At 38.6% G+C, this 14050-nt stretch overlaps 1 protein-coding gene across 1 annotated transcript in view; it reads left to right on the plus strand.

Annotated features, from left to right (window-relative positions):
- Positions 1-13019, plus strand: part of LOC128948648 (type II inositol 3,4-bisphosphate 4-phosphatase-like) — a 28951-nt gene extending 15932 nt beyond the window's left edge. Inside the window, exon 4 of the mRNA XM_054293406.1 lies at positions 12812-13019. Coding sequence (XP_054149381.1) covers positions 12812-12986 — 175 coding nt within the window. The 3' untranslated portion in view covers positions 12987-13019. The remainder of the gene's footprint in view (positions 1-12811) is intronic.
- The last annotated feature ends 1031 nt before the right edge of the window (positions 13020-14050 follow it).

The following is a 14050-nucleotide window of genomic DNA, read 5'->3' on the forward strand; positions in this document are numbered from 1 at the left end:
TGAACTTAGTACAGATTACCTCCTGCATGCTTACACAGATGTTCAAACACAAGACAGATATTTTTGAGACATAGTTCTCTTCTGAGAGTGTTTCTCTCTTGAGCAGATTAAACCCTGACATTTTCTGCTTTGCTTGTTGTTGCAGCGAATACGGTAACACCGTTTGGAGTTCACCTCCTAGGTTTGAATTAGGTCTACATAAATTCATACCCAGAAGAAGTATGGCTCATGATTATCAGGATGAGATCCTTGTAGCAAATAATAGGTTGTTGAGATGAAGAGGCTGATCCTCTGATCAGACCAATCAAAGCCATTTGGAAAGCAAAACTCTATGCTAATGTGTAACCCGATGGAATAATGTGTCCACACTGGGCTAGGAAAAGTCTAAAAGCCTTTCTTCAGACAGGACCTACACCTGGTACTACTGTGGGCTGCTTTATGCAAATACTGCAGCTTCGTTATTATTGCACCACAAAATGCATTAGGCATCCAATTTCCTTTGTAAATGAAGCAATACATTACTTCAATAGCTACTTTTGAAGCTTTCTGCAACTTAAACCACAGATGTTAAAACTATTGGAATTAAATGAACCCCCTCTGAATTGTAATCCTTGAATAAACTAGAAGGGGTTTTTTAATTATAAGTTTTATTAAATTAAAAATATACTACAATGGAGTGGAAAAAGTCAAATGATCTTATATGGCAAAAATAAAAACTTGAAGCTCGCTATCCATACTCCATTGGGTATGGAATGCCAAAAGAGAAATAATACATTTCATCTTGTTGCAAAGCCTAATGTTCTGTACCACATCATAATGTAGCCCAAACCTGACAATTCCTGGCTCATAAATCTCTTGGTTTTTCTTTTATTTACACTACAGACAAAAATCAAGTCTGTCCTTCAAAAGTACTCTGTCGTCAAGTGAGCTTGAAAGTTTATGTTGTTATCCATCATGTTTGACTATGTTTATGGTGCTGGAGATAAAATCTAGGCTTGTGAGCTTCATATTTTAGGGGATACAGTGGCAGTGCAAGTATGGACTTGAGATTATGAAGCTCTTTGAAGATGAGAGGGAAAAAACATTTGGGCGATTGGCATTGGAGAAGTTATTTCCAAAGACCACTGAATTCAGTGCAACACTTATAATCAAGCTATTTCTATCATAAAACTTTAGATAGCTATTGTATCCCAGCTAAGGACTCAGGTTCCCAATACTGTCCTGGGGAGGATGGTTAGTAGCCTGATTTAGGGGCCCTGAATCATCCTGGGGATGCTCTGTAGAACTAGAGGAAGCCTGGGCTGTTAAATTTGGCACCCAAAGACTTGCCACTCATGGTTAGGGAATGTTGCCTTTTAAAGGAGTTGGATCAGGTCTCAGAAGTGTATTCTGTAGTTGTCATGGTAAATACCTGAAGGTGAAATAAAGGTATGAGGGCAAAACTTAGCTTGAGGAAAATTTTGCTGACATCAGAACCTGATGGGCTTTTAAACATATGCTTGTCACTAGACACTAATTTATTTATTATCATGAGGTCAAGGAAGCCAGGAGTTATTAGAAAGAAGAAATGGGTAAGAAACGAAATGTGTACTGTTAAGTTACTCTTTAAACTTTAGCTGCTACAAGATAGAGGCTGCTTGTTTGCTCAATTCATATGATAACTACTGCATGCTTTGCAATAAGGGTAGAAGTCCACTTTGGTACTTTCCTTGTTTACATAGAGAGCAGTAGCCATCAAGTGATGTAGTTATAGTGCCCTTATGCTAAATTCTTGTTTATTTTCATAGAAAAACTTTATTTGATAACTCTTCCAGACAAAGTTACTTTAGCTTGCATAACTTCAGCAACATTACAAATTCTGCAGATATTTAGCCATTTTGAGTAGATACATGTGCAGAAGTTATACTTCTATACTGAAGAACACTTTTTCAGTATTTCGTTAGATGTTGCTCTAGTTTTTCTACCATTGTGATTTGATGTGTTTATTTTTGAAAAAGAACTTATAATCAGTGTTCCTTAATAAAAATATGCAGCTAATAATTTGAATGAATGGGAGGGTGAGGAAGCTTTCTAAATAAAGTATGTCCTGTTTATGGAAGCAAGTGTTTGGTAGAGAGCTCTTTCCTTGCCCTCAGGTTGTCTGTTGCTTCTTCGGTTGTTGAATTCCTCTGCACTCGAGAGAACATTATTGGTCAAATCTAAACCCATTACTTTTCCATTGAAATTTCCATTATCTGTGAGCAATTCCATCTTGGGGAGGATTATAATATTTCTCATATTCTGTAGTGTTCTGCATGTGCTTCATTACTGTGCACCATACATGGGAAAATGTCATTTATTATTTCATACATCAAAATACTCTGTCTGCATTGATGAGCCTTCTTGTCTGACAAGTGCAGCTGCTGGCCTGCACTCACATATCTTTAGCTTTATTTGAATCTCATATCTGCCATCATTAGCTATTCATGCAAGCAGGAAAAGCAAAGGAAATAGTTCAAGGAATTCAGAGTGCTTGCTTTAACCAACTCCAGTGTTCTAAGAGAGTAGCAAGGATATTATGAACAACAAAGAGAGCACAAGCCCTGTCCCATGTGTACATTAATGAGATAACAAGAGATGCCTGTAGCTCTGCAAAGATAATTTTTTTAAAATTGCTTTTGCTGTTTAATTGCAGCTTTTGTGTTTTATAGATTTTATTTAAGCTATCAGTAGCTGTACATTAATAGTGCATTTAACACAGAATTGAATATTAATAAAAAGGGACAAGTGGACTAATTTCCATGTGTAAACCAGGCTCTGACAAGATGATGTTAACTGATAATAAGTTTTTAATAAAGGGTAATTGAGAATAAAGCTATAAGAATTGTTGAGATCTTTAAAAAATAACCAAACCGAAATTGTTTAGTTACCAGAAGCCTGTAAGTGCTGTCCAACAGACATAGAAGCTCAGGATTATCTAAAAACCAGGGACAGAATCAGCCTGCTCAGATGTTTTTGGAGGGTGGCTGCCCTTTTTCGTAGTCCCCTGGCCACGAGCAAGTGCTAGAGAGGACTGTGAGTGCTGACATCCCTCACTCACCTGGAAAGGCAGCATTATTCCTAATGAGGTTAATGTGGAGTGAGTTGCAATATAATTGAAGGACATTAGCATTTATTAGAAATTGAAAAGAAAGCGGAATTCCTTAAGGCCTGACATTACAGGCATTTGGAGAGGATGAAATGTTTCTCATTAACAACCTGTGTGCTTTTTGGCTGCACTGTAGGTTTTTCTGTATGAACACCTGGCCTCTGGCTCATATTTATTTGATCCAAACACCTGAAGCATATGAATAAGTGTTATTGGTTTTCCTAGTGACTGAAGAAGGCATGGCCAGAAACATAAGCATACCAGAATATATGAATGTAATACAAATGTAATAAGAATGTAATCTTATATACGTATAAGAATATAGTTGAGAACTGTATTCTTATAAAGAGAGTGTAAAATCAGAGGCACTGGCATTGCCTCCAGCACAACCTCAATCTGTGTAGTCTAATATTTTGTAGTTATTTCAAAATACAGGGTTTTTCTGGAAAATTGGAGCAGTGTTTAGCTAAAGTCGGAGCACCGTGAGATGATGAAACTCTGAAATGTACCTTGAGCTGTTTTCCTTCCAGTGCACATAATAAGCAGTGCATATAATAGAGTAGGAAAATGCACTGCAGACAAAGGTCACTCTCCACCATCCCAGTGAGACATTTGTACCCACTTGCTACCTTCTGTGTCCCATCCTGGGGAAGGAAGGAAGGAAGGAATACTCCAACATTGCTATTGGCATGCTGCTTCTTCAGAAGAAAATAATAATGGATGAATGTTTCCCACAAAATCTTGGATGGTTCCTTTTTTTTTTTTTTTAATGTTTTGGATTTCTCACAGGAAAACACCCTCTTTTCCCCGTGATTGCAATTGCCACCAAATGTGGAAAGCCCCATTGCTGTTCTGCTTGGCAGTTGCATATGTGGCTTGCTAAACATGTGCTTGGGAACATTCATACTTAAAATATCTCAAACCCAGAGACTCCAAAGTTTCAGGAATTGGCAGGTTCTGTAGAAGGTCCCAAGGCATTGTAGTTTAAACTCTGGTGATAATGTTTCAGCACCACTGGTCATGCGCTTGAGGGAACACAGTCTGCAACGCAGGAAAGACTGACTTTATAAGAAACTTCATATGTATCTGATAGTTCAGTCCAGGTCAGGAAATAAATGGCCATTTTTTTCATCTGTCAGAGACTTAGCTCATGGTTAAGTGCTGCTGACAGTGCAGTGAACTCCTCTTGAGCTCAGGGAGTCTTGAGCATAGTTCATAGAGCTTATCCTGAGAACTGCGTCTTTGATCTTTGGCAAACTGACAATTACTGTTACTGCACTGAGCAAAACCACGTCCTTCAGCTCTTTGTAACAGTGAGAAAAATGTAGTGTTATTGCAGAGAGGAAGGTATTTGCACCTGTGTTATAAATTATTTACTCCTTTCTGCCAGCAAAGATTTAGGAATGCAGAAGGTAAATAAATGGCTTATTGAATTTTTAGTCTTTAGTGATCTCAAATCTTCTGAAAGTCTTTTTTTTTTTCTTGATACTGGGGGAAAAATAGTATGGGCTTTCATCTCTTTATTCTCCCTTTCAGTGCAGTGGTATTTTTGCTTAAAAAGTGAATCTGTGCTAATATTGTCTTTGTGAGATACAATGAACTTCTTAACAAATCTGCAGTAGCATTCAAATAAAGATTTCCTTACAAATGCAGCTTAACAACCAAAGAGAAAATGCTTGTATTCAATATTGTTTAAAAGATTTCAGTTTCAGTTCTCCTCCTTGGTACTTGAGTGAAGAACAGACTCCAAAATTTCAGCCATCTTCTAAAAAGATACTGAAACAAAACAAGTAAGATGAAAGAATTACATTCACTCCTAATTTCTCATAGAAAGGTTTATTTCTCTAAGTCTCCACATTGTACCTATTAACAGAAAAGATGACAAATGCATTCAAGGCATTTAAATTAGAATTTTATCCAGCCTTGTCATTTGCCCTGAAGGAAGTACATGGAAAAATTGTGTGTTTCTGATTCAAATGGAGTTTTCCTTGCATTTTCCAAAGTTCTCTAACAATCTACCTGCTGAAGAGAGGAGAAGATGGTTTATTGGTAGTAATGTTGGGACACAATTTTCAGGTTGCTGCAGTGTGCATCCCAGCCTATGCATTTTTTGGATAGGTTGTTTTGGTTAGCTCCCTACCTAACCAAAACAGGGCTGCATTTTTTTTCCTGGTGGCAGCTAAAATCAGATTTAGATGCATTTTTCTTTGTGGCTGGGGAATCTATATGTGCACAAATTCACCTTGTATAAATATACCCCCAGACTGTGTGCTGCTGAAAGAACAGCTGGGATCAGAACAGATAAAATCTCAAACTGGCTTTGTGGTTTTTAAAAAATGTATCAGTGTGTTAGGTGAAAGTTTTTTTAATGAACTGACATTATTTAGCTGAATTATTTAGAGACTAGCAGTTGTCTGCAGTTTATGACTCACACTTTGGTTAATCCCATGAAGAGACTATGTCTCTTGGTGTCATTAATGAAAAGCAGTTGCATTCCTCCTTTCATATATCTCAAAGTGAAAACCCAGCAAGTCACAACATTCAAATTTAGAATTCCTTCTGTTCAGCACCCTCCTCCCTTAAAATACCTAAATTAGGGATGCAACATAGATTAAATGATGTTCTGTTTACACCAGCAGTTCTCTGACCTTAATTCTGTCATCCTACCCATAGATTTGGACATCTCGAAATGAATAACAGATTTTAAGCTTCATCTTTCACACGTGTCTGTTAACTAGTGTAGGAAGCCCTTTCTGCCTCTTAAATCAGCTTTGCTACTTTGTCCTCAGCATGGGGAAAAAGACTAAAAAAATTTTTGCCAAAAGAAAAGGGATGACTCACAAAGATTTATTTTCATGGCCAACAGAAAGTATTTAAACCTGATTAGACATATGAAAGAATTTATCATGGATTTATGTTTCACTGTGCTATGTGAGCTAAATGTATAACTACATCTTCAGTAAAACTCTCTTGCTGTGACAGAAACAGTCTGGAAACAAGTGTGACTTGCTAACCAATTATGCCAGTGCCCTACCCTTACGGAAGGGAAATGTTGGATCTGTTCAGAGCTCAAGTGAATGTCAAACCCGTGGGGTTTTGCTTGGTTGTTTTCCTGCACAGAGATGCAGACCACATTGGCTTTAGTGTTGGTCGTACATTAGACTGAATTTGACACCTTGTAAGAGAAATTTGTCAGGAAAGATTTCGCAACTTTGACCTGAGAAATTCCCATACACATGTAATCCTAATACTTTATAGAAGAGTGTCTAGGAAGATTATTAGAACCATACTTTTTGATAGACAGAGAAACCTTTGTAAAATTGATGTGTAATACTACAGAGGACTATCAGTAAAAAGCAGAATGAAATAGCAAATCCTTTCCTTGGAGTACAGTAGAGGTGAAAATCATGTTTCAGAAACTGCTCTGCTGTCTCGACAGGTAAAGAAGAATCTCCTCTGCAAACCCATCACTTTCCAGTTCTGAAGCTAATCTCTCACACAGTCACCACAATGACTTTGCAGGACTTGAAGCTTCTGGCCACAGCTGTAAATTGAAAACCTCTGGGGACAGATGCTAGAACATGATCTCAGTCATTTTATACAGTGAAATTATTAAATGTTTCCGGATGCAGTTTTGGCAGATTAAGTGTGCTCTCAAGTGATTCCAGGGCACTTTGGGAGTTGGCATGACCAGGATACTGTGCCCATGGGGCAGCATCTGCTGTCCATTTTGGCAGATTAAGGGACACAGGCACAGAAAGTCAACTTGGCTTTGCTGTTCAGATGCTGAGGGTGAATTTAGCCTGCTAATGGAGGTGTCCTAAATGCACCAGTGACAAAAATTGTGATTCTAACTGGAATTTTTTCTTAATGTTTCTTGTATTTTCACTATAATAAGTTTGTCAATGTTACTTTTTTACCACATAGATACTCTTTAACATTGAGGGAAAACCATTCTTGAAGGCATTCTGTATCAGTCAAAAAGGAAAATATTAATTCTTCTGCAATCAGCAGAGATTTCTAAAGTGCTAAGATGAACACTGGTAGAGATGTATATTACCCAGTAGCATGTTTTATGCATATTAGATATCAAGCTTGAAACTGCCCTTTTCCCGTCTATTCTTTGGAGTTAATTGTATGTTAAAAAGTAAACATAGACAAATATAGGGGTGTTGCTCTGTGTGAACCAGCAATTCGGGAGATGTTTCCATGGCCCAAAGCTGGAGTGAGTTGTGCTGTTTTGTTGCCTGCAGTGCAGGGTGTGTGCCTCTTTCACTTGCTCTGGGAAATCCAAACACAGCTAAGCTGATAAAATAGGTCATAAATTTGCACATTTATAATTATTTTGACTTCAAGGAGAACACATACACAGCAGAGCAAAAGAGCAACTGTGTAAATTGAGTTTTGACTTCAGCATTCCTTCCAAAGGATCCCTGTCCATGTCAGCACATAAGACAACAGGGTTTTCCCGGATGTGGTTGTGTGGCTGTGGGACCAAGTGTCTCCTTGCCTGTTATTAAATATTGCTGCAAGAGGGTTTCTTTATTAATCTCTTGCTCTGTACTGAACTGTTAAGGCCTGTTCATAATAGTGCTGAAAACCTGTACCCTGTCCAGCACTGAGCCTCCAGTAGCTTGCTGTCTCTGACCACCTCCTCAAAATTGAATTTTTAGCTCTGTACAGACTGAAACTCCGTAATGGTTTTGAGCCCAAACCCCACAGTTACTTCACAATAGCTGATTTTCAAGATCTAGGTGTCCTATCATCATGACTGCACCATGAATCTGCTGCATGGTCCAACTCAGTGGTCAAGCCTCATATTGTATGATCTACTTTCCTTTCTATTTCCTAAATATTGCATTAGAAAAGTCGTGTGTTATAACCAAGCAAGGAGAAAAGAAAGGAGTGGGGAAATAGAGGATTTCTATTCTAGCAACAAGAGTAGGGAAAAACTTGCATTACAAAAGGTTAAAACAGGAGGAGGGAGTTTAGTGTGACAATTTGATAAAACAGATTTGATAAACAGTCTGGGGTTTTTGTGTATGTTTAAATAGCAGCTTCCTAAATCACTGACTGAATTTCTCAGTATTCTTGGATCTAAGACTGCTTATCAGTTTCAGCAATTCTCGTTGTTTTGAGCTGAGATTATAGGATCATGTAAGCAGCAAAAATTGATTTCTAGCATCTTCTACTTTATTTAGTGCCATGTGGATTTGAGGGAAAAAATTTAAGTTATTAAATGCGTATCAGAAAAAGAATAATTTTAAAGATCATTGATACAAAAGATGTCTCTGCTGATTCCCCTCCCTTAGCTTCCATTTTGAAACAGTGCAGAACCATTTTTTGTTCTTAAAAATTGTTGGAGGTTTATTGCATCAACTTCATATTTCAAAATAAAATTTTGTTTCCCGATATTCCTTTATATGTTTTATCTGAGTTCTGCTCTGATACTGAAATCCTTCAGGACTAGGCTGATACCTGTTTATTTCCTTCTGCATGATGTTTTATTCTTCTAGATGTGCTAGTGCAGCAGCTTGGTAATGGCTAGGAGATGTTCACAAGGATCCCACATTTTCTCTTTGAAAAAGTTAAGGCTGCCTTCTTGAACTGTAGTGCTGTACATTGATACAGGTGATTATTCTCTGAAGTGTTTCAGTCAATCCCAGTAACATGTATCATGTAGAAATTAGGATGCTTTCGTTCCAAAAACTTCTTAAGAGAAGCTGCTTCTTGAAAGCTGCTTATGAACTTGACTGTCTTGAAATAAAAGGAATAGGTAAGTTATCAAAATTGTGTAAGACTGAGAACTGTTAGCCATCCTTTCTATTTGAAGAAATGTCTCTACTATTACCAGATGGCACTCTAGAGAAGCAACTTACTTTTGCTATTTTCTGTGTCAGCACCGAAGTTTAAGAAGAAAAACACATCAGGACCAGAAAAACCTTGCTTGAATCTGTCTACAAAAAAAAAAAGGGAAATTCCCATAAAGTACAAGTGCAGTAGGACATGAATTCAAACGGTAGTCACCACTAGCACGTGGGACACCTGTTAATAGAAAGCTGCCTGTTTATTCCACCTGAAGAAATCGTGTAGAAGAGTTCAACGTTTCTAATAACTGTAGCTGGAAAAGTTCCAAAAAAGAAGCATACATCCCAAAATGTGAAAATCATCTCCTCCAAAAACGTTGCTCAGGGACATCAGTGTGACTGAGAATCGAAAGCCAGAATGTGCCCTCATGTGTGTGCTTGACTCTCTTAAGGACTTGAGAGGCTTTTTCCTCACACCATTTTCATCATCTCTGCTTCACTACTTTGAGGTCCAAATAATTTATCAGCTGAATTTGAAAAGAACAAAAAATACCTGCTGTTTTGCCTTTGCCTCATTTGATAAGCATGTAGCAACTCCTAACAGGAGTTTAGGATGATAAAACATCAAATGAGATAGAAGGCAGGCTGAAATGGTTATATTGTCATTAACTTACAGAACCCTTGGCTGCTACAATGTGTTTGTGCTGTGCCGGAGGTCTCAAATGAACAATTTGAGAGTAAATGAATAAAAATTGTATGATAGGTTAGTGGGGTGTTCATGACTCCAGATGTTGCGAACTTAGGTGGTTTCACTACTTCTGTTTAAATTATTTGTAAAATAGAAACTTGCTGGTTATTTTTCAAGTTTTCTTCCTTCCTTTTGCTGTTAAAGTTCAATTTGTGATGGAGATAACGTCTGAAACTATGGCTGTACCTTCACACCTGAGCATGTAGCACCCTTAGCGCTCTGTTCTGGTTGTGCTGTCAGTCAGAAGCCACATGAATCCAGCTGACAGGGCACTAGTGGGATTTCTGCTGTTTGCAGTGAAACTCCTCCAGGGTGGGGTGAGCCAGGGGAAGCAATGTTATGGTGCTGACAGCTGGGTGTAGGTCTTTGCTTTGTTCAATAGTCACTGCAGAGGACACTTTGGGGTGTGTTGGAAGGCACTGTCACTGCACTGCACTGAGAAATGTTGGCACACGCTATAGCAAGGCATCTGACCCTGATCAAATATTCCTCCTCAATTAAAAGCATGCGTAGCTATTCTGCTCAGCTTGTTCTTAGGAAGCTAATAATGGACTTGGATCCTCTTGCTCTATTTTGGGGACATCTTATTGAATCATGCATTGAATGATGTGACTAATTTGTGGAACAGAGTGCCTGTGCATCAGCTGTTCACGGTTGCTTTCCTGGGGGGAAGATAAACTTTTTATGTTAAAAGACACCGATCATTCTTTTCAGCATATCAAAGAACAAATGTACTGTAGGCTTTTCTGTTGAAAAAAAAAAAAAAAAAAGAGAACAAATGGCTTTTATCTGTATTTCCATCATTACTCCCGCATAAATCTCACTGAAGCTAATGTGACTTGTAGCAGTGCAGATGAAAGCCAGACACTGTTGAGATGTGGAGTCCAACAGAGCAAGGCACACCACAGAAGCAGGAGGGTTCATCCCTGTAGGAACAACCTGCAAGTGTGTGACTCAGCCTGCTTGGAATGAACCATTGGTGTGCAAAGCCAGGGCTCTCCAGATTGGTGTAAACAATCAATCTGATTAATGCAGTGGCTGTGCACCCTACTGAATGCTCAACTTCACTGCTGCCCAGATGGATTTCTCCAGAAGAAAAAAGTTTGGTGTGTGCATAGGAGCACACGTGATGTCTGTGATGGAAGGGATGCAGGGCAAACAAAAATCACCCGGACTCTGTGACTGGGAAGGAAGAGATGGGACTGGGAGGGTTGAGCTGGACTTCTCATGAGTTGTGGGCATAAGGGGAGTAAGCTGAAACCTGCAGGCTCACCTTGAGGAGTTGGAAGGGAGTAAGGGGACAGGGTCAAAGGGACAAACCTGTGGGATGCTGTGGAGATTAAAAAAAGAAAAGGAAAACCAGCAAGCAGCAGGTTCTTTAAAAAGTATATAGAAATACATAATGGAGGACAACATTAACTGGGAACAATAAAGTTAGTCCTCCCAGCTGATCACAAATAGTAATGTCACTGTGAGCAGAAGAGGAAGGCAGTTCTGTAGGTGGGCCCTAGGACAGAGGCATAGCTGGAGCAGTCTGATAGAGAAACACAGAATTACTTATTTCAGTGCTGACAAGGCCAATAAACCATGCAATCAGCTTAATTTCTTGATAGTTTCTGAGATAATGTCTACAGCAAAGTCTCAGTTCTGCCCAAGTTCCATCCATGGACACTTGAGATCTGTAGAACAAAAGCAGCAAACACCCTGCCACCAGCAATTACTTTGACCTAGATGAAAATAGCAGGGGTTTTATTTTTTTATCTCTTATTTTGCTATTCAAAATAGTATGTATTGATCCCTTTATTAGTGTAACATACAGACTGAAGTTCAAAGCAAAGACTAAGACTAAGAACTTATTATGGAAGGCTTGTTCAAAAGAGAAATTGGGCAAGGAAAGGTTTTGATCAACCCCCCCTTGCCTAGGGTTCCACCTGCAAACGCAGCTCTTGCACCTCTCTTGCTATCCAAGCTTAGGAAATGTAGCACTGCCCTTTAACACACGAGTCAGAAGGCAGGCTTTCTGTAAGGTGATGTGGCTGCTGCTGTTTTCAGAGTATCCTCTTCATCTTACCTGCAGCTGTGGGACAGTAAAGATAATGTCTGCCAGCTTTTTCTCTCTTGAAAGCAAGAGCATACTTGTGACCTGTCCTTCTGAAAGGGCACTGCATTGTCATCTGATATATTTGGATATTCTCAAGTCCACATTAAAAAATGGCAAGTTATCTTTTCATCACAGGATATTCATAGTAAATAGAAAAAAAAAAAAAATCTTGCCAGTCCTTGCTGCCCAAAGGAAGTCTATAAACAGGACTCCTGAGTGTATGCAAGTAAGCTTCAGAGGAATTGAAGAAGTGTGGTTGCAGTGTGAGTAATTGTACTTACAGAGAATCTGTCAAGAATACAAAAGGCAAGCCTGGCAGTGGAAGTGTCCCTGTTGCTCTGGTAGGACAAGGACCACACAATCCAGCGTGATTCAGTAGAACTTCCTTCTAAGTAGATTAGCTCCTCCCTGTGTTGACTGATAAAGATACAAGGTGATTTACTTACAGGAATGCAGGTGCGAGCCTTTGAATAAAAAGAACTGCTATGGACTTTGAGTCACCAGCAGTGATGAATTTTTGAAGTCAGTTTACCATCATTTAATACTATTTTAGAATAGCTGTTAGTGTGTGGCCTTTTCATTTCTGCCAATAAACTTCCTAATAGATACTGAAGCAGGACTGAAAAGCCTGTGAGCACCATGGAGACATCATTTGTTCAGTGTTGCATTATGACGTACTCATGATCTTTTTTTCTTTGCTTCCTTAACTTTTTTTTTCAACCTCCTTATTTCATTTCTGTTCAGTGTGTGTGTTGATTTTAGTGATGGTGTAGTTCATTGTGGAAGTGATTTAATGTTCACTTGTGAATACTACTCCAAGGCACCTAGTAGCATTAGTATGCTAGTAGCCGCCCAGTGATGGTGCTTCCTGTGTCAGCTGTAGAACACAAAAGTTATACTGGAAGTACTTAGATAAATCTATTTCCTCAAAATGGCTCTGTACTTTCATTTTGTCAAAATGCCTGCGTGTTGGCTTTCTTTGCTGCTGAAATGCTGTTCTATCTGTTCCTAACTTCCCTGTTTAACAGCAGACAGACCCAGGGAGCACTGACTGACTCGGATGATCCCGAAACAGGCTGTCTAACTGATAACAAGCCAACTGCTCGACACTTCTATCCTGTCGCCTTGCTGCTTGTCAGCTCACACCTGCTGGTTGTGTGGCTTATTTTAAGTCTTGCTTTGCTATTAGCCAAATATCAATAAACTTTACTTGTGTTCCTTTCTTTTCTACAAACAGCAACGAACTAACTCTAGAAAAAAGAATCATGTTGTAATATTTCTACAGTCTCAGACCCCAAGGATTCATCTTTAAGATTCCCATGTCTGAAATGTACTGTGTTTTCATTCTTTTTTTCTGAACTCCGAGAAGTATACTATGCATTGAGTGAATTGATTTGCTCTTTCTGTTCATGGTAAAACTTTCCCACTGTAATTAGCGCAAAGAAAGCCCACTTACAATGCTGTCACTGTATAGAAGTTGTGGAATCCTGAATGCTTGAATCCCTCTTTCCAGAGTAATTAGTCTGACCAAAAAAAAAAAAAATAAAATAAAAATTTGCACAACACAAACTAACCCCTAGACAAATATGGCAGGGCAATGGTTTGTGAGACTTACCTTCCGTTGTGTTTTTTCATTGTAACTAGCTGACGGGATTGTTTTCGTTTAATAAATTATTATTACTTTGCTACAACTAACCCTTTTCTGTAGAGTAAATAGAATATACTAAGTTCTGTTTTGTAATGAAATTAGCCTGTTTGTAATTGTTGCTTTAGTTGCTTTTGCTTTCAGTACACTTTTATATTCTTTTTAACAAAGTCCTGTTTATGTCTTGATGCACCACTTTGGCACTTGTGACTTTTGTACTGTATGTGAACGAACATCCTTCCTTTATAAAGCAGAGAGGTGGATTGGGCTGTTTGAAAAGCCATTCTCTCTTTTTTTCATTGCAAAGCTGAACATACAGCAAATGAAGCAGAGATGAAACTTTCCTTCACGAATCTCTAGGGCCAGACTTAATAAAATTCCTTATTCCTAGAATGCGCATTTTAGGGCAATGTATACTCACACATATATAGCAAATCACTTGAAAAAGAAAGGTATGAAAAGGTTTAAAAGGCAAATATATTTCTGGAATTAGAACAAAATGTATCATTAAAGGTATTAAATTTTTTTACTGAACTTTAAACCTCAAGGGCAGATATATTAGGGGGATGGAAAATCTTATCACCTATTTCTGAGGGCAATAAGTGTACTGGGCCTGGCCTTG

The sequence above is a fragment of the Melozone crissalis genome, unplaced genomic scaffold (genome assembly GCF_028551555.1).
Source record: "Melozone crissalis strain CALT ecotype California unplaced genomic scaffold, PUWL_Pcris_2 ptg000146l_1, whole genome shotgun sequence".
Lineage (NCBI taxonomy): Eukaryota > Metazoa > Chordata > Aves > Passeriformes > Passerellidae > Melozone > Melozone crissalis.